Here is a 23,282-nt window from a genome sequence, read left to right on the forward strand (position 1 = left end):
TATTGATATTTTTATTTTTAATGTTGTTATATTATTTTTAATCTCACACTCTGCCTATAATATACTATAAAAAAAATAAAAAAATTAAATTTATATAAAATAATAATACAATAATACATATTTAATATACAATATATACATATACACTATGGCTATTATCTTTTATAGTAAGTTTTTTTAGTAGTTTAAAAAATTAAAATCATAACAATATTATTTTTCTTAACATGTCGAAACGGGGTACTCGCGCGTCATCCTTGTGTAAACCTGTTAAGGACATGTTATTAACGGGTTCTTATCGTGTGACTCGATAATGACTCGATTAGTTATCGTGTTGACTCGAAACTTGTTATTTTCGTGTTGTTTATGTGTCGTGTTAACGGGTTGTGTAAGAAATTGTCAGGTCTAGGACAACGGCAAGGACTTGAAAGATGCCCTTCAACCCAAAAAAACCACCTTCAGTGGACCAAATTGAAAAAGGCAAGTTGTGGGCTATGTGAAGCTCACCCAAAAGCCCGAGCAAGTTATGCCCAACCTTGCACCAACGGGCAAGGTTGACGTCAGACATATTTTTTATTTTGTGTCTAGCATGTGTAATACATGCGCAAATGGAGGAGAGGGCCGTCAACTTCTGCAACAGTGAACCCCTCTGCAACAGCTCTAACAGAAGAGCCCAAAGGCTCTATGGTGTGGCGTGATGAGAGCCATTGGATTTCCAATAGCCTGATAATCTGGATCGTTGGATTTCCAACAGTGAAAAAAAATTGAAAAAATTACCATTGTGCCACGTGGTATGTTCTTGTGCATCTGATTTCAGATGAGTAGGAAAATCAACAGTCACGATTAATCCAATTGTAAAATATTTAATAAAATAGAAAAATAATAATAAAAAAAGGAAAAAACTAGGAATGTTTTTATTATTCTATAAATACCCAACCAACTTCTTTATTCCCCACAACACAACTCAATATTTATTTTTACTAAATCTTCTATATTTGTTTTCCACTTTCCAAATCTCTTTTTTACAAAAAAAAAAAAAAAAAAAAAAAGGAAAAAAGAGTGAGAAGACAATTTGGTCGATTGGGAAAGAAGTTGCTTTGTTTGAGGTTTGGGTGCATGTTACTCATGACTCGACCATGGGAAATGAGATGAGGGAACAACAAATGTGGAAGAAGATTCATGCACAATTGGTCGAGGAGATTGAAGACATTTATTTTTAAAATTAATTATGCTTGTTGTAATACTTTGATTTTGCCTTGTATTTGAAATAAACTATGGAGCTAGACAATATTTTTTATTTTCAAAAAACAAACTTACAAAGTTCACATTTAAACAAACTTAAACATACAGTCAACACACTTACAAATAACACACCAAAAAACATAAAACACACCTACAAAGCGAACATAACACGTGAAAGATAAGGCCAACAAATCAACCCATAAAAAAAAAAAAAACATTTGTGAACAATAATCGCCCTTGCCCTTATCCAATAGGTGGAGTTGCACAAAGCACGTACTACTGAGAGTGAATAGTAACCGCGCTCTTGCCCTCCTAATACAGGTGAAACTTCTCTTTAGGCATGTTCACATATAAAAAAGAGCTAAGTGCCCACAAGCGCGTGAGCAAATTCGGGTTGTAGATAACATTTAATCAATTGTTAGAAAATCGCGCGTGCGTGTCTGAATAACTGGCCTTAGCAAAATCCTAGCAATAATCAATGTTGCTGTTGAGCTAGGACTATCTGATAGAAGGTCCTTCTCCGAGCAAACGTTCCCCGAAAATGGCTTCACATAGAGCACTCTCATGAATCAACAGACGACCACCATCTTCAACTTCATGGTACTTAATCTGGATACATACAGAGCAACTTACAAGCCTGCAGAAAAATGTTACAGTGCCAAAGAAATGACGTGAATCAGATTACGGTATATTTCCGCTCTGAAGATGACTTTCGAGACAGCAGATGTGTACAATCATGCCGAACAACTTATGAATTCTTTGTGCCAGAGAAGTAAGCTGATGATTAAGTTTTACATTGCAATAAAATACAGAAGATCTTTATATGTAATACACATTGCAGCATTCAAGAAAGACTTACTACTTAGGGAGTTCATAATCCAAGCAAAAGTGCCTTCAAAACGGCTTCGCATTGATTCTTGTCGAACATCAGAAAATGCCCAAAATCAGGAACTTCGTGGTAACGAATCCAGGGAAGCTTCTCTGCAATATAACGGTTTAGTTTATAAGGAATGATCCTGTCCTCATAGCCTTGCCAAATGTGAACTGATCCCTCGTTGTCAGGGAAGGGATTGCTGAGATCCAAGGGGTCGAATTCCCATTTTCCATAACCAGCCAGTATGTCTCGGAACAGTGATTCATGCTCTCCTTGCTGCATAATCTTTTCCTGAATTTGTAATGTAAACAAAAGATACTGACGGTTACCAAGCAATTAAGAACATCCCATGTCTCTCAACTCTCATGTTTCGGTAGCAAAGGAATAATCTCAAGACATCAATGACACTAAAAGATTTGAGATTGCATCACATACGCTGGTTATAGGTAAGTGTCTTCTCCTCTGAATTATAGTTTCAATAAGACGATAAAATTGAGTACAAAAAATGTTTGCAAAATTAAGTCAGCTTAGATAATTGCTGCAGCAGAAGATTAATAATTTTGGCTAGCGTTTGACACTACTAAAACCAAATACTGAATGCAGGCCATCCTCCCACTTTCAAGTTTAAGGTAAAATTTTGTTTTCAGTAATTGCCCTGATAACATAACCCCTAAGCTATGAGTTCAAATCAGAGAAATGATGCGTTTGAATATAAAAGAGCTCAAACAATCTTAAACCAACAAAATATAGCATTGAAAGATTTGAACCTCAAATTGTAATTGCAAGAGGGAAAAAGAAAATTGGTCGATCTAGTACTGTGCGCAGACAATGAGAAAATTTGAGTACCTGACCAATAGTTGGTGTTTCTGAGAGTTTCTGCAACATCTCTAAATCTTTCGGGCAGAAAATTGCGTTATTCCCAGCCAAGATACTTAGTGAAGGGAACCATTTCTGGGTCATCCACCAATGCAATAACCAAGGAGTGTAATGTGCAACTCGGAATGTCCATTGGTCTGATAGCTGCAGCTTACCAAGGGATTCTCTTAATAGATCAGCAGGAAAGTGACGCCACCAGTAGTTCACGAAAGGAACTACCAGGGAAGCTCCAGACAATCTGCAAATAAATAATGTATCACAGTATCAGTAATATTAGATACAAGCTTTCCTAACATAAAAGAGAGAGATTGACATTAAATTTTGTTGAAAATAAAACATAGGCAAAACTCGTAGTCTGGTAGTTAAACTAGGTATCATGCCTGTGTGGTATGTATTTCAAGCAACTCCATACAGGGTAAGCTCCCATTGAGATTCCGATTACATAAAATTTAGACCCAATCAGCAACTTGTCAGCTAGCTCTTGAATATCAAAAGCTTCGCTCTTCACAGAACGTGAAGGATATGGATCACTCTCTCCATAGCCAGCTCTGTCGAAGAACAGGAAATATATCCTTAACTCCTCTATGAGTTCCTGACAAACAAAACCGAACAGAAGGCATTCCACTTGTATCAAAGAAGGAATGAGAGAGAGGTGCACTAATGATGCACTATAAATGCAAATATTTAAATCCATCACATCTTCCAAATCCAAATTGTGGTAGAGAAGACCAGAGAGGAGTTCAACATTAGCATTCATGTCTAGTGCAGATGATCACCAGTTATTCATTTTATTCAAATCTTGGCATACTGCAACATATGACATAACATCGGCATGTTTCAATAATTAGTTATATTCCTCACAATACAGTAACCAATTACAGTGAGATCATTTCCTTTTCCTAATATTCCATGGAACATAAATGAGTGCTCCTACCTACCCATCATATCAACTCAATGTTGCAGCATATCCATCTCAGATTGGTAAAAGTTATAACAACTAGTGCAGGACCGAAAATAAGTGTTGGTTCATACTTGAGTGACAGGCAAACTCATATCTTTGGAACTTAAAAAGCCATGAATGACGATGATCTTGTGTTTCGCCTCTTCTTTTGGAACTCCAAATTCCCTGTAAGCCAAATGCCTACCATCACTGAGTTTTACTCTAGGAGAAGTGACAGGAGGACCGTCCGGCGATCCACATATTTTGGGAGCGGGAGGCTTTAGTGCCTGATAAGCCCATCCAAGAAGACCCACAGTCAAAGCTATTGCTACTGGTCCAATCATTTCTGGGAGAAAATAGTACCAGAGGGTCTACCATGTTAGTAGCACAATCATTGAACAAATATATAGATAATATTTGCTTTTGCTGTGTGGTACGACATGATAAATCGTTGCAAGAATTATAGATTGGATACCTTGGTAATTTGGTTTTAAAATTTAAACACCAAAAAAATATGGAATGCAGCTCAGTTTATTAGTTATGTACTTTTACAAAACCTAAATAGAAGCAGCAGAAATGTTGGTAATATACGGCATCAGATAAAATTCTACTGAAGGAACAAGAAAGTATATCAATTTCGTTCCAAAAAAGATGCAAAAATCCAATCCCAAATTCACTTTCTTCACAAAGATTAACAATTATCTCAAATACAAAAGTGTTCATATCTTTTGGAACAATCAAATGCAGGTAAATAAGAATTTTAGCAAACTATGACAACCCAACTAGCAAAAATAAAAGAGGAGGGCTAGTGGAAATACCCTTGTGGCCCTCCTCATTCAGGTTCGAGGCTTCCCCCACCCTCTTTCCCCTCAGAACCCCATCTAACCAGCAAAAATTAAAAATAATACTAAAAAAGAAAGAAAATAGGAAGCTGACCTGAAAAATAGAAAAGAAGTCGGTCTGGTCTTGCTCTGTTCCAGCCTTTTCTGAAGCAGCTGATACCTTCTTGCTCAACCGACCCAGCAAACGAATTTTAAAGAAAGTAAAAAAGAAAGAAACAGATAAATCCCAAAATCCTGGAAGAAATCAAAACCCCACCTCAAAAAAATGAAAAGAAAGATATTGGGAAAATTGCTGTGTTTCTGGAGTGAGGACTTATTGCTGGAATATTGCTCATTCCACCTATTTCTTCCCTTTAAAATGCAGCCAGTAAGTACAGACAACACATGTCACTGTGAAGAAGAAGACCCACAAGAAAAATTGAACCGCAAAATGGCATGCAATAATGCCAATCAATTATGTTTTATTTACTTTTAGAGGAAACCACATGAATCACATGCAATAATGCCATTCAATTATGTTTTATTTACTTTCAGAGGAAATCAGGGTGAGACGTGAAAGACTTGCCATTTTAATGCTTGCCCCTTCATCATCTCTTGATTTTCATTGGGATACTGACAGGTGAATACAATCGAGTCGTAGAGCTGGTGAGAATTGTGTCAAAAACAAAACCAGACAAATATTCCAATTAAGAAAAATCTAGACATTCAAATAAAATTGAGGAAAATGATTTCCGTTTTCTCCTTCTACAAAACTTTGATTTTTTAATCCAACAGTTAGAAGATAAAAGAGAAGTACGGTAGGAAAAAAAAAAAAAGAGTGTGGAAATCATTTCCTTAACACCAATCGTATAGTACTGAAGCCTGCTCGGTGCTTTTTTTTTTTTTTTTTTTATCACATATGAAAAAGGTTCAATGGAACAATATTTTCAATACATAAACACTGTTGCCCATAAGCTAACTAAAACTGCAATACAAGAAATCATGTAGTGCAGTTTTAATTAGTTGTGGGACCCACACCTCATAGATATCGGAACAACATACATGGACAAGCGAATTGGATCATCAGTGACTCTGTATAAATAAGAGGAAGCTCTCCCTCTTCCTCTCTCTGCCACATCTGTCCAAATCGGTAATCGCTATCCTCTCAACCATGCATAGCATTCTCAATGTATGGATCAATGTCAATGGAACTAAACCCGCGTCTCTGCGGCAATGTACCATGTTAGAGCAAGCCTAGCGTTGCTGGTTGCTCGGGGGACGGGGGAGAGAAAAGGGGCCCGAGGCCCTGTGGACCGGCTCCAACGTTGGAGAGCCCGAGTGGAGGTGGAGGCCCGAGCTTCGGGCCCGTGGAGAATTACCAGCCTGAGAGCCTGAGGCCATGTGACGCCAACGCTGACGTCAGCCTGGCGTCAGGGCTTTTTTAATTTTTTTCTGTTAGGCGCGTGCACCCCACTCGCGTGTGGGGGCGCGTTGCCGACACAAAATCAGAAAAAAAAATTGCTTTTTCAGTTATCGTTGGGAAGCCACGTGGCTTCCCACGGTCCGTTCGATCTCAACGAATCTTTAATTTGGACCGTTCGATCTCAACGGTCAAAAAAAAAAAAATCTTATTTAATATCCACCGTTCGATCTGAGATCAACGGTGGATATTAATATGCTTTATAAATAAAAAAATAAAAGAAAAAATAGTTTTAAAATTAAAAAAAAATTACCGTTGTGACACGTGGCACAATCTGGAGTGTTGAAATTCAAATTTTTTTATATCCAACGGCAGAGATTAATTAGTTGAATAAAAATTTAAAAAAAATTGTAAAAAATTCAAAAAAAAATCTGAAATTTTGTTTAAAAAAATTGTTTTTACTTTTCTATAAATACCTTCTCATTATCATCTACCTTACACAACAATTTCATATTTTCTCAACTACTTTCAATTACATTCCTTTCTTTGTCTCAAAGTTTCAATCCATTTTTTTTCAACAAAATGACCACTGGTGTAGGTATGAATTGGTCGCTTCTTGAAGATGTTGCGTTGTGTACTAGCTGGGTGGAAGTTACTCATAGTTCACTTACGGGTAATGAGATGTAGTTGCGAGAAATGTGGAGTCTTATTCATACCAATTATCTTGAGAAAATTGGTGGGAAAAGAACCAAAGAATCGATGTCCAGTCGTTGGAAATTACTTAGCCAATCATTTAGTACGTGGAGAGACGCCTTGGCACAAGCTAGTAGTAGTAACACATGTCACTGTGAAGAAGAAGACCCACAAGAAAAATTGAACCGCAAAATGGCATGCAATAATGCCAATCAATTATGTTTTATTTACTTTTAGAGGAAACCACAAAATGACATGCAATAATGCCATTCAATTATGTTTTATTTACTTTCAGAGGAAATCAGGGTGAGACGTGAAAGACTTGCCATTTTAATGCTTGCCCTTTCATCATCTCTTGATTTTCATTGGGATACTGACAGGTGAATACAATCGAGTCGTAGAGCTGGTGAGAATTGTGTCAAAAACAAAACCAGACAAATATTCCAACTAAGAAAAATCTAGACATTCAAATAAAATTGAGGAAAATGATTTCTGTTTTCTCCTTCTACACAACTTTGATTTTTTAATCCAACAGTTAGAAGATAAAAGAGAAGTATGGGAGGAAAAAAAAAAAGAGTGCGGAAATCATTTCCTTAACACCAATCATATAGTACTGAAGCCTGCTCGATGCCTTTTTTTTTTTTTTTTTTTTTTTAATCACATATGAAAATGGTTCAATGGAACAATATTTTCAATACATAAACACTGTTGCCCATAAGCTAACTAAAACTGCAATACAAGAAATCATGTAGTGCAGTTTTAATTAGTTGTGGGACCCACACCTCATAGATATCGGAACAACATACATGGACAAGCGAATTGGATCATCAGTGACTCTGTATAAATAAGAGGAAGCTCTCCCTCTTCCTCTCTCTCTGCCACAGCCGTCCAAATCGGTAGTCGCTGTCCTCTCAACCATGCATAGCATTCGCAATGTATGGATCAATGGCAATGGAACTGAACCCGCGTCTCTGCGGCAGTGTACCATGTTAGGAAAATTACATGTCCGTTTGATCACGTTGCATCCTGCTTACGTCTGCCCCGTGAATTAGTTGCTATACCATACAAGTCTTCTGTCATGTGGTTTACAAATGGGCTAACTAAAATTGTACTACCAAAAGTCTTTGCAGGAGCAGGAACCATTCTCAAAACAGTGGAAACGGTTTTGGTCTCTCACAACAACTCGGCAATTGTAAATGCGAGAAACCAGTTTGATAAACGAATGGCAATCACAGCAAACCCTTAAGTTTTTCACTATATGAATAGGAGCTCCGTTGCTAGTGTTTATTAGTCCAAATGCAAGTGCCATCTTCTCGCTGTGAAGGGTAAGTGAGCTCTCTTTGTTTTCCTCTTCAATATCCAGAAGAACTTGAGTCAGGTCAGGCTTATATCCTTCCAATTTCAACCTAGAGACCACCTCTCCTATCTTTGAAAGAACCTCGACGTTACATTTAACATCCATTTCCTTTCCCACAAGAAATTCATGAACCTTCCCGTTCACAAGGATTGAACTGGATCCGGGAATCTTTCTCACTCCTCTTTGTCTCATCATTAATCTGACCTTGCGCACATCATCCCATCTCCCAACTTTGGCGTAAATATTTGAGAGGAGAATGTAACAACTTGAGTCTTCGGGAGCTAACTCTATGGCCTTCAAGGCAGCACTTTCCCCAATTGCTACATCACCATTCTGCACACAAGCGCTGAGAATAGCTTTCCAAACAATAACATCAGCCTCCATGGGCATATTCTGTACAATCTCAACAGCATCATCCAACTGCCCACCTCTACCTAAGAGATCAATAATGCATCCATAGTGCTGAATTGTAGGGTTGATTTTGTACTTCTCCTGCATGAGTTTAAAACAAAACTTGCCCTCTTCAACTAGACCTCCATGACTACAAGCACTCAACAGTCCTAAGAAAGTGATCTCATCTGGATTGATTTCTTTTGTTTCCATGTCAAGGAATACCTCCAGAGCTTGATGACCAAGCCCATGCATTGCAAGGCCGGAGATCATACAGTTCCAGTCGCCGACATTTTTATAATGAGATACCTGTTTGAAGACATGATAGGCATTTTCTATATGTCCACATTTCGCATACATGTCTATAAGAGCCGAAGCAATAAACCCAGAACTCAGCTTAATCTTATTTGTCGAAATGTAAGTATGCACCCATTTGCCTTCGTCAACAAAACCCAACTCGGTGATGGCTGATAGAACACTAACAAGAGCAGGGGCATCAGGTTGAATTCTGACATTCAATATTTCCCTAAATAAAGCCAATGCTTCCTTCGGACGGTGATTGAATACATATGCTGAAACCATTGATGTCCAAGTAACCACGTCCTTTTCATTCATAGACCTAAAAACCTGCTCTGCAAGCTCACACTTCCCACTCTTCCCATACCCATCAATCATCGCATTGCACGAAACCAAGTCCCTTTCGGGCATCTTATTGAAAAGCTCATGAGCCAAATCAATCTCCCGCACCCTCAAACAACCTGTAATCAGTGAATTCCAAGAAATTACATCTCTCTGATGCATTTTATCAAACACCCTCTTTGCCAATTCAATCTCTCCCAGCTCCGAGTACATCCTGATCAATGCGTTCGCTACATACATATCAAACAACAACTGGGTTTTCAACACTTGGCCATGAACTTGCCTCCCCTCCTCCAAAGCCCGCGACTTGCCGCACGCTTTCAGTACAGCAGGGATCGAAAATTCGACACCATCAAAACTTTTCAAAGAGGAGAGCATATGCGCATAGAGAACTACAGCTTCCAACGGATTCGCACTGTCAGAAATGTGCCTTATGAGTGTGAAAAACATGAAGGGATTGGGGTTTTCAATTCGACGAAAGACCGAAAGGGCGTGCTCCAGGCCGCCAGAGAGAGAACAGGAGGATACGAGCTTGTTTATGATCAAATTGTGGGTAACGAGGTTTGTTTTGATAATCTGGGCGTGGAGTTGCCGGAGTTCAGACATTGTTCTGCATTTCTCAAACGTTGGGAGGGTTTGGGCGACAAGCATACAGGGAGGGCTGCCGCTGGTTGCCATGCTACTCAAAAATAGACACGGGCTGAAGCTTCTCGCTTTACTCTTCAATCAAAGCTACTGTACAATTAGCAGTTACCGCCTAAAAGGTACTGTATTGTTATTTTCGGGTAACCCGCAGTTTACACCTAATGCTGGTGTTCCTCCGTTGGGAAATCTACTTGTCCCCCATTTCTGATTAACATATATTTGGCGTATGAATTTCATATTCGAAACCGTTTATTATCTTTATCATCATCTAAAAATTACATTTACAAAGAATTATTCAATTTTAATATCGTTTAGTTATCCATACGTGTCAAACAAGGAATTGGATCTCATCCTCATATCCCCACATCTTAGTCATTCATCGTGTATCATGCGGTCAGAAATCATTCGACTTTTTATATTTAAAATTAAACACAAATAGTATCTGACGAAAACTGACCGTACAATGTACGATGAACGACTAGGATGTGGGTATCCCTAGGGTCCCCACAAAGTTGATCCGGAGAGGATCCTCTTCCATTAAACAAATCAACAGTTTTAATAAAAAGTAACATCTTCATGATGAACTGTCTATTTGTTTAATGCATATGAATGACTAAAAGATATCCAAATTGAATGATTTTTTGCACATATAATCTTTAGATGATGGTAAAGAGAATAAATGGTTCAATTTATTTTATCCTTCTTAAAATAGGATGAAGTCATTGTGGCCTATTTTATTGAAAGAGTGCGGCAAAGAGAGAGAGAAATGGACAATGGCTTGAGGAATTCTATGATGGTATTCCTCATGCATTGTGCCTTTATTTATATTAATAAAGGAGGGAAACTTATTCCCCAACAAATACAATTATAACTAGGAAACTATTTAAAAGATATTGTAGAATCCTACACATAATCTACTAGAATTTGTACAATCACATTCCTAACTAATTTAGAATTTCAACACTCATACCTTGTGCCTTTATTTATATTAATAAAGGAGGGAAACTTATTCCCCAACAAATACAATTATAACTAGGAAACTATTTAAAAGATATTGTAGAATCCTACACATAATCTACTAGAATTTGCACAATCACATTCCTAACTAATTTAGGACTTCAACACTCCGCCTTGAGGGTGTAAAAACTCATGTAAATGCATCACATCTTCATATGATGATGTAGAAATAGTTGATGAAGTCATTTTATCTAGTTGGCACAAATGTGAGTCTCAAAACGTATGGAAGAATGCATAGGTAATAAAACTTACAAAATCAATTCGCTATGGTAAAACCCAAAGTGGAATAAAAACCCATAGTCTAAGGAGAAAAATGAGAAGTTACAAGTCAAAACTAAACACCTTCAGGACGCAAGTAGACACACACAAGGATATGACTAGCCCAGGATGGGTGCCACGTTGAACCTTCATCAAGTAGCAAAAACACAGTGAGAAAATACTCCTAATCATAAGCAAAAAGAGTACATTTAGTTTAAGTGAGTATACGTCTTACTCCCCCTAAGTTTGATAAAACTTTTAAATGAGATAATTACACATACCAATTCCTCAAACAAGCTTTTGCAAGGTTGACTTCAGCAGTGACTTCATGAAGAGGTTAGCAAGGTTATCTTGGAATCAAATTTGCTTGGTACGTTTACCAAGATTTGGACTATCAATGTAATTGCACTTTATGATCGCTCCGCGAAGCTGTTTTGGGGTGAACATGGAGAATTCGTTGTTCAATTGCAAATCTAAAAAACATGCAATAGGCCATGAAACATCTTCAATATAAACACTTTAGCATTATCCAGTCTTCCAGACTCTACGAGATAAACATGGTGATGAGTCTTTAAGGTAAAAATTAGCCAGGAAGTTAGCAACAATATGTGGACAAACATGTGATTAGTTCGTGACACATCAACCAAAACCATAAGTATTTACATGGTCCCATTTTGGTTGGATAGTCCACAACTATTCCCTTGAATTCACTGTGAAAAGAGGGCCATGTACTATCTTTTCTAAGGATAATATATAAATCCAATTTCCCTAATGAGCATGCTTGGAAAAGTGTGTTATTGGCAACAAGATCCTTACTTTAGGTAAGGAGATGCTTCGTATAGTATGAGGGATCGTTTCTTGACCTAAGTGTCCCAAACTATCGTGCTAAAGTAAGTAAACAGCTCGAATCACCCGGTTTTAGGCTAACCACATGTGACACTTCTCAATTATAAGGCAATCGATTGGCTCTAATACATAGCTTCGGGCTTCATATTTTGGAAGTGGTGCAATATTCCACATTTTGTTCAATGGTTTCATTCATGATCATTGTTCTCTCAAATTTCTTTAAAACTTAACGACGTTCTTCTGGAACGTGTAGAATATAAAGCCTCTTTAATGGAAATTAGTATCATTTACAATGAAGAGTGGTGCCAAGGCCCTTAATTAGGTTGGATAAACCTGAAGTCGTTGCTAGATGGATGATTAAGGTATAAAGCTAGTGTACATAATTACACATTCATCTAGACAACTAACTTTCCCACATTTATACCTAATCATGTGTTTAATTGAATTCGGTCATATGTATACAAGAAACACAATTCAATTAACTCATATTTAAGGACAATATCCATAACGTCATCTAGAACTGAAACAAACACTAAACTTGAATTCGGAAACATAGGAAATTGTTCATAGACTAAACCAAAATTTACTAGGGGGTTCGGCCAACTTGGCTCTAGCATGTCAAAATTCTGCTCTCCTAAACGTGTTAAGTGGAACAAAAGTACTATCATAGATTGACTAAGGGAATAGTCTTGGAAATATGCCTTAAAGCCAATCATAAGATGATACGTTATGAACATTTCACATATTTACTTCATTATATATATAAGATTCCTCTGTATAGATGTCATCATTTACATCCAGAAAGCCGTATGCTTTAGAAGAAGCTTGTACAGTTTGGGAAAGTCCAAGGTGTGGATGCAAATTTCTGCCGCTTTCTCCTTTGACGAAAATGCATTTGTAAAATAATAACACCTAAGATTAAGACCAAAAGCCTCACGCACCCACGATGAATAGGGGAGGGGAGGAGGGGATTTGGTCGAAGAATCTTCGATGCCAAAGTTAGAATTATGAAAAGAATGTGTTTAGGAGTTTGTGGGTAGCAAATGGCTTTTCATTTTAGTGGGATAAGAATGGTATTTATAGGAGAGTGGCAGACCCTATTGGTGGAGATGGCCGGCCATATATGGTGGAATTGGGTGAATAATTGTAAGATATTATTTGACATAATATCTTGCAATTAATGTGGCAATTATTCTTAAATTAAATAGGAAGTTTTGGGAGTTACCTTTTGAATAAAATCAATAAGGGATTGATAGGGAGTGATGAGAGGGATTTAAATAAATACCATATTGATCACCTTTGGCTTTTCCTTAATTGAGCCGTTATTGTTCATTGCGTGCGTGTGGGAATTCCGGTGTGCCTTGAGGGTAATCTCGTCTTTCATGTCCAAAAATCCACATGTCACCTCCATGATTTTTGGGATTATTTTTGGCTCCACAAATGCCCCTACACTTGTTGGGTTGCTCACACGAAAGAGCAATAGGTGTAGAGATCTCCAACTTTGATGTAGATTCCCACTTGGACTTGGAATTAGATTATTCTAGGAAAGGGAAATAAATTGCCACCAAAGCCTATTTAGGCCTACCTTAAGTAGGGGATTAAATCAACTTCGGAGGGCAATTATTTATCCCTACAAGAAAGAGAGAAAGTTAGAGGATATTTTTCCCCCTCCCCTAACATTCTTCTTCGCTTGCCCATGTAAATGACCGTCTTTTGTTGATTTCTTTGTCTGCTCCGTGCTGCACCAAGGTAAGAAAAACTTAATTTTCTTTGTCTTCTTCTTGGGTGGTGTTGCCGCAGGGCAACCGTCGAGGTGATGCGGCACATCTGCTGGCAAGGGCCAAGAGTCGGCTCGGCATGGATTGAGGAGGTGGTGTGGCAGGGGCCACGACTTGGCTGGAGCAAAGGGTTGGCTCAGCATGGGTTGAGGAAGTGGCATGGGCCATAGTTTGGGCTGCCACGTCTGTGCTGCTTGCCAAGAAAGAGGAAATTGCTTGGGTTTGATTTCTCAGCTGCTGTAGATGAAGCAATCAAGGATGGAGCTGCCAAGATCGGAGTTGCTGAAGATGAAGTGTCAAATGAGCAAAGTGCTAAGTGTGAAGTGGCAACTGATAGCATGATGGCTGCTGGAGAGCCAAAGCTTATCCAAGCTGCTAAATGAGTAGTCTGCTTTGTTTAGCTTATGTCAGATTTTGGCAACCTTCATATAAGTTTATCAATTTGCTAGAAATTTAATAAACTGCTTTCTTCGCTTCACTCTATCTTTGTTTTTCTTAAAACTTTGTTTGCTTGAAGTGTCTTGCAAAACTTTTAGCCATAGAACCGTCGATCGGGCATGTTGCTTCGTAAAAGGTTAACGATCCATGGAGTCACTATGGTCGTGAGTTTTGGCTTCTTGGGTGTCGAGCTGTTGAGTTTGTCGTCATTTACGACACTAGGCCATTTGCTGCTTAACTGGTATTCAAGTATTCGATCCTTTGAGCTGTGTAGCCTGCATCACAACATGATAAGGATATATGGAATATGAAAATCATTAACTAATCACATCAAAATGGGTAGTTGTGGGGAAATTCATGGGCAGTTTGCTCTCCTATGTTGAAGAGTAGATCTAGATGGGTGTCGAATAATTAATTTATCCTCTGGCGCTGGAGAGCTTACCCAAATGGGTAGAGAGCAATTAGTTTACCTTCTCGCATTGGAGAGCATACTCAGATGGGTTTCGGGGAATTAGTTTATCCTCTCACACTGGAGAGCTTACCTAGATGGGTGTCGGGGAATTGGTTTACCCTTTTGCACTGGAGAGCTTTGGGAAATTGGTTTTCCCTCTTGCACTGGAGAGCTTACCCAGATGGGTGTCGGGGAATTAGTTTACCCTCTCACACTGGTGAGCAATTAGTTTACCCTCCTTTAGCATTGGAGAACAATTAGTATTAGTTTACCTTTTCGCACTAGAGAGCAATTAGTTTGCCCTCTCACACTGGAGAGCTTACCCAAATGGGTGTCAAGGAATTAGTTTACCCTCTCGCACTGGAGAGCTTACCTAGATGGGTGTAGGGGAATTAGTGTACCTTCTCGCACTAGAGAGCTCACCCAAATAGGTGTTGGGGGATTGGTTTACCTTCTTGCACTGGAGAGCATGGAAGTCATTGTCGTGAGTGCAATTGAGGAAAATTGGATTGCTAGACAACTAAGATAATCTTCAACCTGTGATGTCTTGTTTGGCGATCTACTTGAGACTTCAAACTTCTTGTGGAGCCCGCATAAGGGTGCAAGTAGGAAGCGCAGTGAGCTGCTCCTGGACATTTTCCAAGTATTGGGCCATCCTTAGATGTTTCATTAAGTGTTCTTCTGAAGCTTGGTTGGTGGTCAGTTGAGAATCTAAATGGATTGCAAGCTTCTTCGTTGCTAAGTCTTTGCTAGCAGAGGCGGATAGTAAAGCCTCATATTCTACTCCGTCGTTGGAGGTTTTGAAATGACGTGGGCCTGGCTCCATGCTCATAGCCGTGCCTACTTGCTCTAAGGCTCCCGGCCGCTCTTGATCTGTCACTATGGATCCTAGCAGTGCCAATCTTACCCTGCGGCTCTTAACCGCGCTGACCAATTTGTGGATGTAAATTTTCGCCGCCTTCTCCTTTGACGAAAATGCACTTGCAAAATAACAACACCTAAGATTAAGGCCAAAAGCCTCATGTGCCCACGATGAATGGGAAGGCTTTGGCTGAAGAATCTCCAATGCCAAAGTTAGAATTTTGAAAATAATATGTTTAGGAGTTTGTGGGGAGCAAATAACTTTGCATTTTAGTGGGATAAGAGGGGTATTTATAGGAGAGTGGCCGACCCTATTGATGGAGAATGGCCGGTCATATATGGTGTAATTGGGTGAATAATTGCAAGATGTTATATGAAATAATATCTTGCAATTAACATGGCAATTATATAGGAAATTTTGAGAGTTAATTTTTGAATAAAATTAATAAGGAATTGATAGGGAGTGATGAGAGGGATTTAAATAAACACAATATTGATCACCTTTGACTCTTCCTTAATTGAGCCATTATTGTCCGCCATTATTGTCCGTTGCATGCACGTGGAAATTCTAGTGTGCCTCGAGGGTAATCTTGTTCTTCATGACCAAAAATCCACATGTCACGTCTATAATTTTTGGGATTATTTTTGGCTCCACACAAGGTCTAATATTGAAATAATTTCAGAGGTTTTCCTTGACTTTGTCCCTGTCAACAAACAATTCGAAATGCCTCGACTTTTTTAGAACAGGTCCGAGTCAAATATCAATGATTCCCAGCCTCACAATTCCATATTTATCTAAATTGCAAAGTAAATGGGCTTCTAGATGCAATATTTCGTTAGTGATTAAAAAATAGTGGTATCTGCTGGCAACAACATAATATAGGCAGTCAATCAATATAGATTGATCCGAAATCTGATTCAAATCCAATATAGCATCAATTCAATCCGATCCATTCTTTCATAGAGTTATTTACTCGATCACAGAAATTTATGGAACACTTCTAATAGAGGGATAGATAGTCAATTTTGAAAGAACTTATGGTCAACCTTTTTCAAATATGAATGTATTTGATTCAGAAGGGAAGCACTTACATCTGTATCTCAATTTCAATTCAAATTCCAGAAGTAGATGAGCATCTACTTCTCACGTTCCATAAGACAAATAATTGAGGCAAATTTAGCTCTCAGACGAGCTAGGACACAAGTAAAGGCCATCAATGTGATGTTGTAACTAGTCTAGTTGGTCCGTTTGAATAAGTGAAGTAAGGTGCATAAACAGAACTTCTATTTATACACCATATTTTTCTTTTTTGTTTTTCTTAGGGATATGGTATACTACAGAAACAAGATTTCATAAGTTCAGGGACTTGAGAACGAAACAAATGACGGGGAGACTCAACCGTGCTTCGGAAAAAGGGATGCAGATGTGTTGAAGAGACAATTATTTCACTTGCAAACATTTCTCGGCGGAATTAAATATATGACAAGGTTACCTGATATTGTAATAATCGTTGATCAACAAGAAGAATATGTGGCTCTTCGAGAATGTATCACTTTAGAGTGCATGCAAGCATGATTCTACCATTTAATTGTTAAATGTATGTATTATGTTGCTCAATGACCTTTAGTTTATCAAATAATCTTCTTCAAGTTGTATAAGAGCCTAGGTGGATTAGTGGGTGAACCTTTTTGGGTTTTGTTGTTCATAGCTTATGATTTGAATGTTGTCATAGTTACAAGCCTTATTGTTGTCTCTTTGAGATTAAATTTTGCATGAAACTTGCCATTTCAAAAATTGTTGATGTTGTTCATCTGAGCATGAATTTTGGAGCCAAAGTTTGGGGAAATTCAGCCAAATCCATGGGTGGATTTTTTGGGTTCATCTGTGTCTTGTTAAAAGTGTTTTAAAGTGATATTAGGAACCCTAAGTACCCTAGAATGTTAATATGTTAATCCCCTTTTGTTTGAGAGAGTTTTAGGTTTCCTTGGGTGAAAAATGTCATGGCGCTCTTATGGGTTTCATAAATGTTCTTCATTGTTTTTCATGTTCATAGCAAGAACATAAAGTTGGGAAGTTTTGATGCAAAATTACTTTATGTTTTGTTACGTCTTTGTTTGTCTTCGTTTGTGTTCTTTGTTTGCCTTGGTTTGTGGTTAGATTGGTACTTTTCCACTCACCACACTTTCCTCTCCATTTCTTCACACTTTGAGAAAATTTGAATTTTCATACCCTTCTTCTCTACCAAAACCGGCCACCCCTTTAGTGGGGGTATTTTGGAGGTTTCTTGCAATTACACAAAGTTTTGATACGTTTGTGTATTTTCACTTTGATCCAAAAGTTTATGATTTTTGCATAAAGACTCAAAATCACTAAAGGACAAATTGTCTTGTTCCCTTAACAAAGTTTTTGTAATTGTTGAAAATTTTTGGTTCTAGTTGTAATTACATAAAGTTGTGGACTCTTGTGTTTTTACAAAGTGACCCCAGAAGTTTGTGTTTTGCATAATGGCCCAAAAATTGAGGTTATTGCATTTTGGCCCAAATTAGCTAGAAGACAAAATAGTTTGCGCTCTTTAGAGAATTAGATTTGCATTTCATCTAACTCTGTTCAAATCAATTCTATTGATACAAAAACCGAATCATAATGTTGCTTTATGGTTTAATTGGTTATTGTGATTGGTTAATTAAAGAAATGTCAATTATGAACCTAAGCCTATGATAATTGAGTTATGTGATTAGATTTGCTTGAATCAGGGGAATGTGTACATTAGATTTTGGTTGTAATTTAATTAGATCAAATATGTTGTAAAAGAGCATAAGCTCTTCTTTACTTTGATGTACTCCTTTTATGTTTTATTTAAAATGCATGGGAATTGGAGTAGTTGGGTCCAACGGCCCAACGGCCCAACGGCCATAGGGAAACATGCCTTGATTTGATTAAATGCGTAAATAAAATCAATCACCCTCCCTAAACCGAGATCCAACACTAGGCTCGTGTTGGATCAAAACAAAGGTTCATAGTCATTTCAAAGAATGCAAAGCTTTCGTTAGTAGTACCATATAGTTTTTTTTTCAAGAAATTGTTTTGCATAAATAGTGGGAGTATCATATGCTACTAAATCAATCACATGGACTAGGCTTGGCAAACGAGTCGTGTTTGCCATGTTTGTGTAACACTTGTTATCTTAATGGGTCATGTCATGTCACACCCATTATCTTAACGGGTTCTTAACAAGTAAGATCATTTTACCTAACAGGTAAAATGACCTGACCCGTTATGACATGTTAAGAATTTTTTTTTTCTTCTAAATTTGCACATACCACATTGTCACATAAATATTTCTTCGAAATGAAAAACCCAATTTTCGCAAAACCTAGAAATGAAAAACCCCAAATTGAATAAGCGAAACCGATCTTAATTCGAAAACTAATTTGAAGCAAAACCTTATATTTTGAAAATAATTCGCAAGAATCAACAAATACTTCGATTAGGGCAGGAGATTGACTCGATCTAGGGAAAGAGAATTGGAGGCAAACGTAGCAGATCAACTGGTGGTGGGTTACTAGGTCGTATGTGGTGACAGCGGTGTGGTGGAAGGAGACTGGAAAGGGTGACTGTGGGCTCGTGGAAGGCTGAAGTTGAGGTTTGAGACTGAGATTCGAGAGTTCAGTTCGAGAGAGAGAGAGCGCCTTCTTCGATTTGAGACTTCGAGAATGAGAGAGAGAGAGAGAGAGAGAGAGAGTCTGATTTAGGGCTGAGAAAAATATTGGACTAGCGAGATTAAATCCCAGCCGATCAAACGGTCTCAATTTTCTAAATTTAATACGTGTGTATATATATATATATATATATATATATATATATATTTATATTAACTTTCAATTTAGTTATGGATCAAATCTTACACTATTAATTACAGTATTTTTTGGGGCTTTTAGATCCAAGTCCACAAACTAGAGTGCTTTTAGGAGTGAATCCAGTTATCTAAATATATGTTTTTATTTCTTTTATACCCATTTTATATTTTCTAAAAATATTAAAAATCAACTAAAATCTTATGATATTATGCATTTTCCAACTCCAAAAAATCTAATTAATATCTTATAATAAAAAACCTAATATACTAACATAAATCTATCTGCAAAACATTATACCTTAACTCAACTGACAAATAGATGAATGTATATTTATACCTATAAGTGAGATATGAAACCTAACTAAAAGGTAGAAAAAAAAATGTATATTATACCGATAAGTGAGATATGAAACCTAACTAAAAGGTAGAAAAAAAGAAGGAAAGAATATACCTACAAGCAAGACACATTAATCTGTGACAGGTTGATTATAAAAAGAATCTGTCATATAAGTATATAAATACAATTAACCTGTGATATAGATTGATTATAAAAATTAAAAATAAAATCTATAAATGGGGTTTAAAAACAAAAAATAAATAAAGAGAAATAATCAAAGAGATAATTAGGAAAAGCAGGAGGAAGAACAAGAAATAACAAAAAAATAAATAAAGAGAAATAATCAAAGTGATAATTAGGAAGAAATTTGATTTTTATAATAAGTCTTATCATTGAAGAGATAATTATAGATAATAAAATAATTAAATTTAAGGAATTGGACTTATTTGAATAAACTGGACCATTTATCCTACTATTGGCTAAAAACTTGGACTTAAATCAAGTTTCCCCTATTTTGTTAATGGTATAAAATCAATATTTTTCTTATCGTGTAACGGGTTACCCATGTGTATACCTGGATCGACCTGTTATCTTAACAGGTGCTTTTCGGGTTACTAGATAATGATCTGATTTGTTATCGTGTCGACCCAAAAACCTATTAATTTCGTGTCAGGTTAACGGGTCGTGTCAAAAATTGCTAGGCCTAACATGACCAAATAATTTTAATTAGACTGAAATGAATGTTAATATGTGATGAGACCTAAAACCCTTAACCAAACCAATATTAAGTTGACAAGCGTGAGGTGCTTTGAACACTCTTTTGTTGCCTTCCACTATGATAGACTACAATTGTTTGTGACTCATACACCGACTTCACCCTATCATGGAGGAGTCCAAAGTATGTAACATGCAAACAATCTTTAATCCCAGGGTTGATGTACTCATTTTGTTTTTCAAAACTTTCATGATAGAAGCATTATACCTCTTGGGGCACTAGTTTGTTTTCACAAAGTTGTTCACCCTAGGTGAGGGTCTTCTTCCTTCATTTGCATGCTCCATCTCCAAAGACACAAAGAACATCCTTTGTAAATTTTGGTTGCACGTAGACATCTTGTGAGTAGGTTGCCTATTTGCTCTATCTCCATTGAAGATTAAACCGTTGTAGTTCACCTAGAATCAAGGTGAGGATGGATGGTGTGGTAGAGTGTTGAGCTAGAACACTCTAGCACAAAGGGGATGAGACGGTTTTGGTGGTGGTGGAGGTGTTTGGGTTTTCTCTCTTGTAGCTTTGTCTCTAGTTGAGACTTATAGAGAAAACTCTCTTGAAAAATACTAACTCTCTCTCTTCCAAAGATGAGTGGAAGACTACAACTACTTGCATGTGAGGCTTGTACGTGTTTTAAAAGAGACTTGAACTTCTAGTGGAAATTCTCTGTTTTTTTTTTTTTTTTTTTTTTTTTTTTGAAGCTTCCTCCACACACCAGTATATAAAGGCAAAGCGCTCTTATCACCATATTGTCTATTCATTCCCGTCCACAATGGAAATTGGGCCATTTTGGGCCACTAATCCACTCCAAATCATCTTATAATTAAAACAAGCCCAATAACCTTAGGAGCCCTTTTTAGACATAGAACCGCCGTAATAATTAATTAAATTGTTTAATTAATTATTTTCCACACTAATTATTTAGGGCCATGATTTTCTAGGATTGGAGTAAGGCTAATTCGGAAACATATATCTCAGAAGTCTAATCATGGACTCACCAGCTCTAGGCAGAGCTAGATCAGATGGAGCAGTGGTTCCACCATCACCCTATTCTGGGGCAATAAGTGACCATGTTGCTGAAAATGTGTCCTAAAGCCAATCATATGATGATACTTTACGAACATTCATATGTTAAACTAATCTAGTTTAATATAAGGGCAAAGACTATTGTTTAAAGCCGTCACATACAAACATTATATGCTTGAACAATAAGTCCAAGGAATATGTAATTGAGAGAAAGTGATCTAAAAAAGTTGGATTAATGAGACCATTCTTTTTCGTATATATATCCTAAACGTTCCTGATCATAGGATTGCCAATTGGGCATTGACAGTCTGTTAAGATCAATACATGCTATGTCTTCTCTCTGGGAGAGTGATTAGTCTTGAGTCATTGGTGTGACTGACACCAAGACAAGTATGTAGGTGCTCAATAGAGAATGAGTCCACTGAACGCGATCAACAAAGAGTTCTCATACTCATCAAAGTAGTCATTTGATATGAGGCATCATAGTTGTCTTGTGGTTAGGTCCTTGATCTTTGACTGTGTCAAAGGCACTCCATTAGAGGGTATCCACGACATAGTTGGGGTTAAGCCACTTAACTATAGAGGTAGGTGAATGCACAACAAGGGATCTCTAGCCTTCTAACCGTTGAAGGAGAATACTTTATAATATGATTAAGAATCTCTGGCCAGAGTATGAATGAGATTTAGGAAGTCATTCCAAATCACATTCAAGGTAATCATATAAGTAAGAGAATCACATTGGATAGTAGACATGAATAAACTATCAAACCAAACAATGTGATCAAGAGCATTGTATTAAAGAAAGACTGTATTGCATTGTAATCCCGTGAATAGGTTCTCCAACCTCTTCTGATTAGCTTGGGTAGCCATGACATATTAGTAGGTGTCACTCATGGCTTGTGGAAGCCCTAAAGGTGTATAATCACTAAAGGGAGAATTGAAAGTAAGTTTCAATTCATAATCGATTAGTAAGAGTTTTAATTGCCCACTGCCTCGCTAAAAAGAACCTATTACATCGCACACCATGTAAGGTAATGATTCAAGGATGTAATGAAGATGAGTAAGGACAATTAAATAGTTTAATTGTATATGGCAAGGATTAATTAAAAGTTAATTAATCAAGAACGAAAGGTTCGTTTTAGGCTTTAAGTTAGCTGTGGGCTTTGATACTAAAAAAGGTTTTGGTCCACAAGGCACATAAGGTTTAAGTTGTATGACAACTTAAACAAAAATGGGCAATTAACCCACTAACAAAACCATGGTTGGCCATAGAGAGAAGGGATGGTGTTGGTGCACTTATTACAAGTTTGCCACTCATTTGAAATTATTATAAAAGCAACTTTATAACTCCATCCCTTATTAGGGTTTCTTTGAGGAAAGATGAGAGATATTTGCTCTCTCTTTCTCTCTAGGAGGCCGGCCATATTGGAAGAGTTCACTAGCATCAAACTCTTCCAATGTCATTCATCTTCTTCCTTCCCCACCCTTTGTGTCGAAAATTAGAGGTCTCCTACCTTGGGGACTTTTGGAGAAGTGATGCGAGAATTATACGCACACAAATTAAACCCTCTTTTTGTCAAATTGTAGTAAGTATGTAAGTAGGGATCGTTCTGGACCGGGGATTAGGAGGGATTGTTAATCACCTGGATTTGACTCAAAAACGTAAAAACACAATATAAAACACTATACTAGACTCAAAGAATGCAAAACTAAACTTTAAAACACTAAAACAAACCAAAAGACTCAAACATCA

At 37.3% G+C, this 23,282-nt stretch overlaps 2 protein-coding genes across 3 annotated transcripts; both read right to left on the minus strand.

Moving 5' to 3' along the window:
- Positions 1 to 1,272: 1,272 nt before the first annotated feature.
- LOC137742054 (uncharacterized) lies at positions 1,273 to 5,521 on the minus strand. 2 transcript variants are annotated; one of them, XM_068481796.1, is made up of 6 exons: positions 4,866 to 5,521; positions 4,022 to 4,275; positions 3,370 to 3,581; positions 2,960 to 3,227; positions 2,099 to 2,404; positions 1,273 to 1,848 (listed from the first exon to the last, which is right to left on the minus strand). In XM_068481796.1, the coding sequence occupies exons 2-5, from the start codon at positions 4,271 to 4,273 to the stop codon at positions 2,111 to 2,113; spliced, it is 1,026 nt and encodes a 341-aa protein (XP_068337897.1). In that variant the 5' UTR covers positions 4,274 to 4,275; positions 4,866 to 5,521; the 3' UTR covers positions 1,273 to 1,848; positions 2,099 to 2,110. The 2 variants fall into 2 exon arrangements, with proteins under 2 accessions (XP_068337897.1, XP_068337896.1); XM_068481795.1 differs by having other exon boundaries at positions 1,273 to 1,876; positions 4,866 to 5,520.
- Positions 5,522 to 7,974: 2,453 nt separating this feature from the next.
- Positions 7,975 to 9,927, minus strand: LOC137743008 (pentatricopeptide repeat-containing protein At1g08070, chloroplastic-like). Its single transcript, XM_068482932.1, has one exon. The coding sequence runs from the start codon at positions 9,925 to 9,927 to the stop codon at positions 7,975 to 7,977; it is 1,953 nt and encodes a 650-aa protein (XP_068339033.1).
- Positions 9,928 to 23,282: the final 13,355 nt, after the last annotated feature.

The sequence above is a fragment of the Pyrus communis genome, chromosome 8 (assembly GCF_963583255.1).
Source record: "Pyrus communis chromosome 8, drPyrComm1.1, whole genome shotgun sequence".
In the NCBI taxonomy this organism is placed as follows: domain Eukaryota; kingdom Viridiplantae; phylum Streptophyta; class Magnoliopsida; order Rosales; family Rosaceae; genus Pyrus; species Pyrus communis.

Bases quoted from the DNA above. Each gene is read 5' to 3' on its own strand.
- LOC137742054 (XM_068481796.1), bottom strand. From the start codon at position 4,273: ATGATTGGACCAGTAGCAATAGCTTTGACTGTGGGTCTTCTTGGATGG. The intron at 3,582-4,021 runs GTATGAACCAAC...TTTGTTTGTCAG, and splicing joins TGAGTTTGCCTGTCACTCAA to GAACTCATAGAGGAGTTAAG. The intron at 2,405-2,959 runs GTACTCAAATTT...TTACAAATTCAG, and splicing joins AAACACCAACTATTGGTCAG to GAAAAGATTATGCAGCAAGG.
- LOC137743008 (XM_068482932.1), bottom strand. From the start codon at position 9,927: ATGGCAACCAGCGGCAGCCCTCCCTGTATGCTTGTCGCCCAAACCCTC.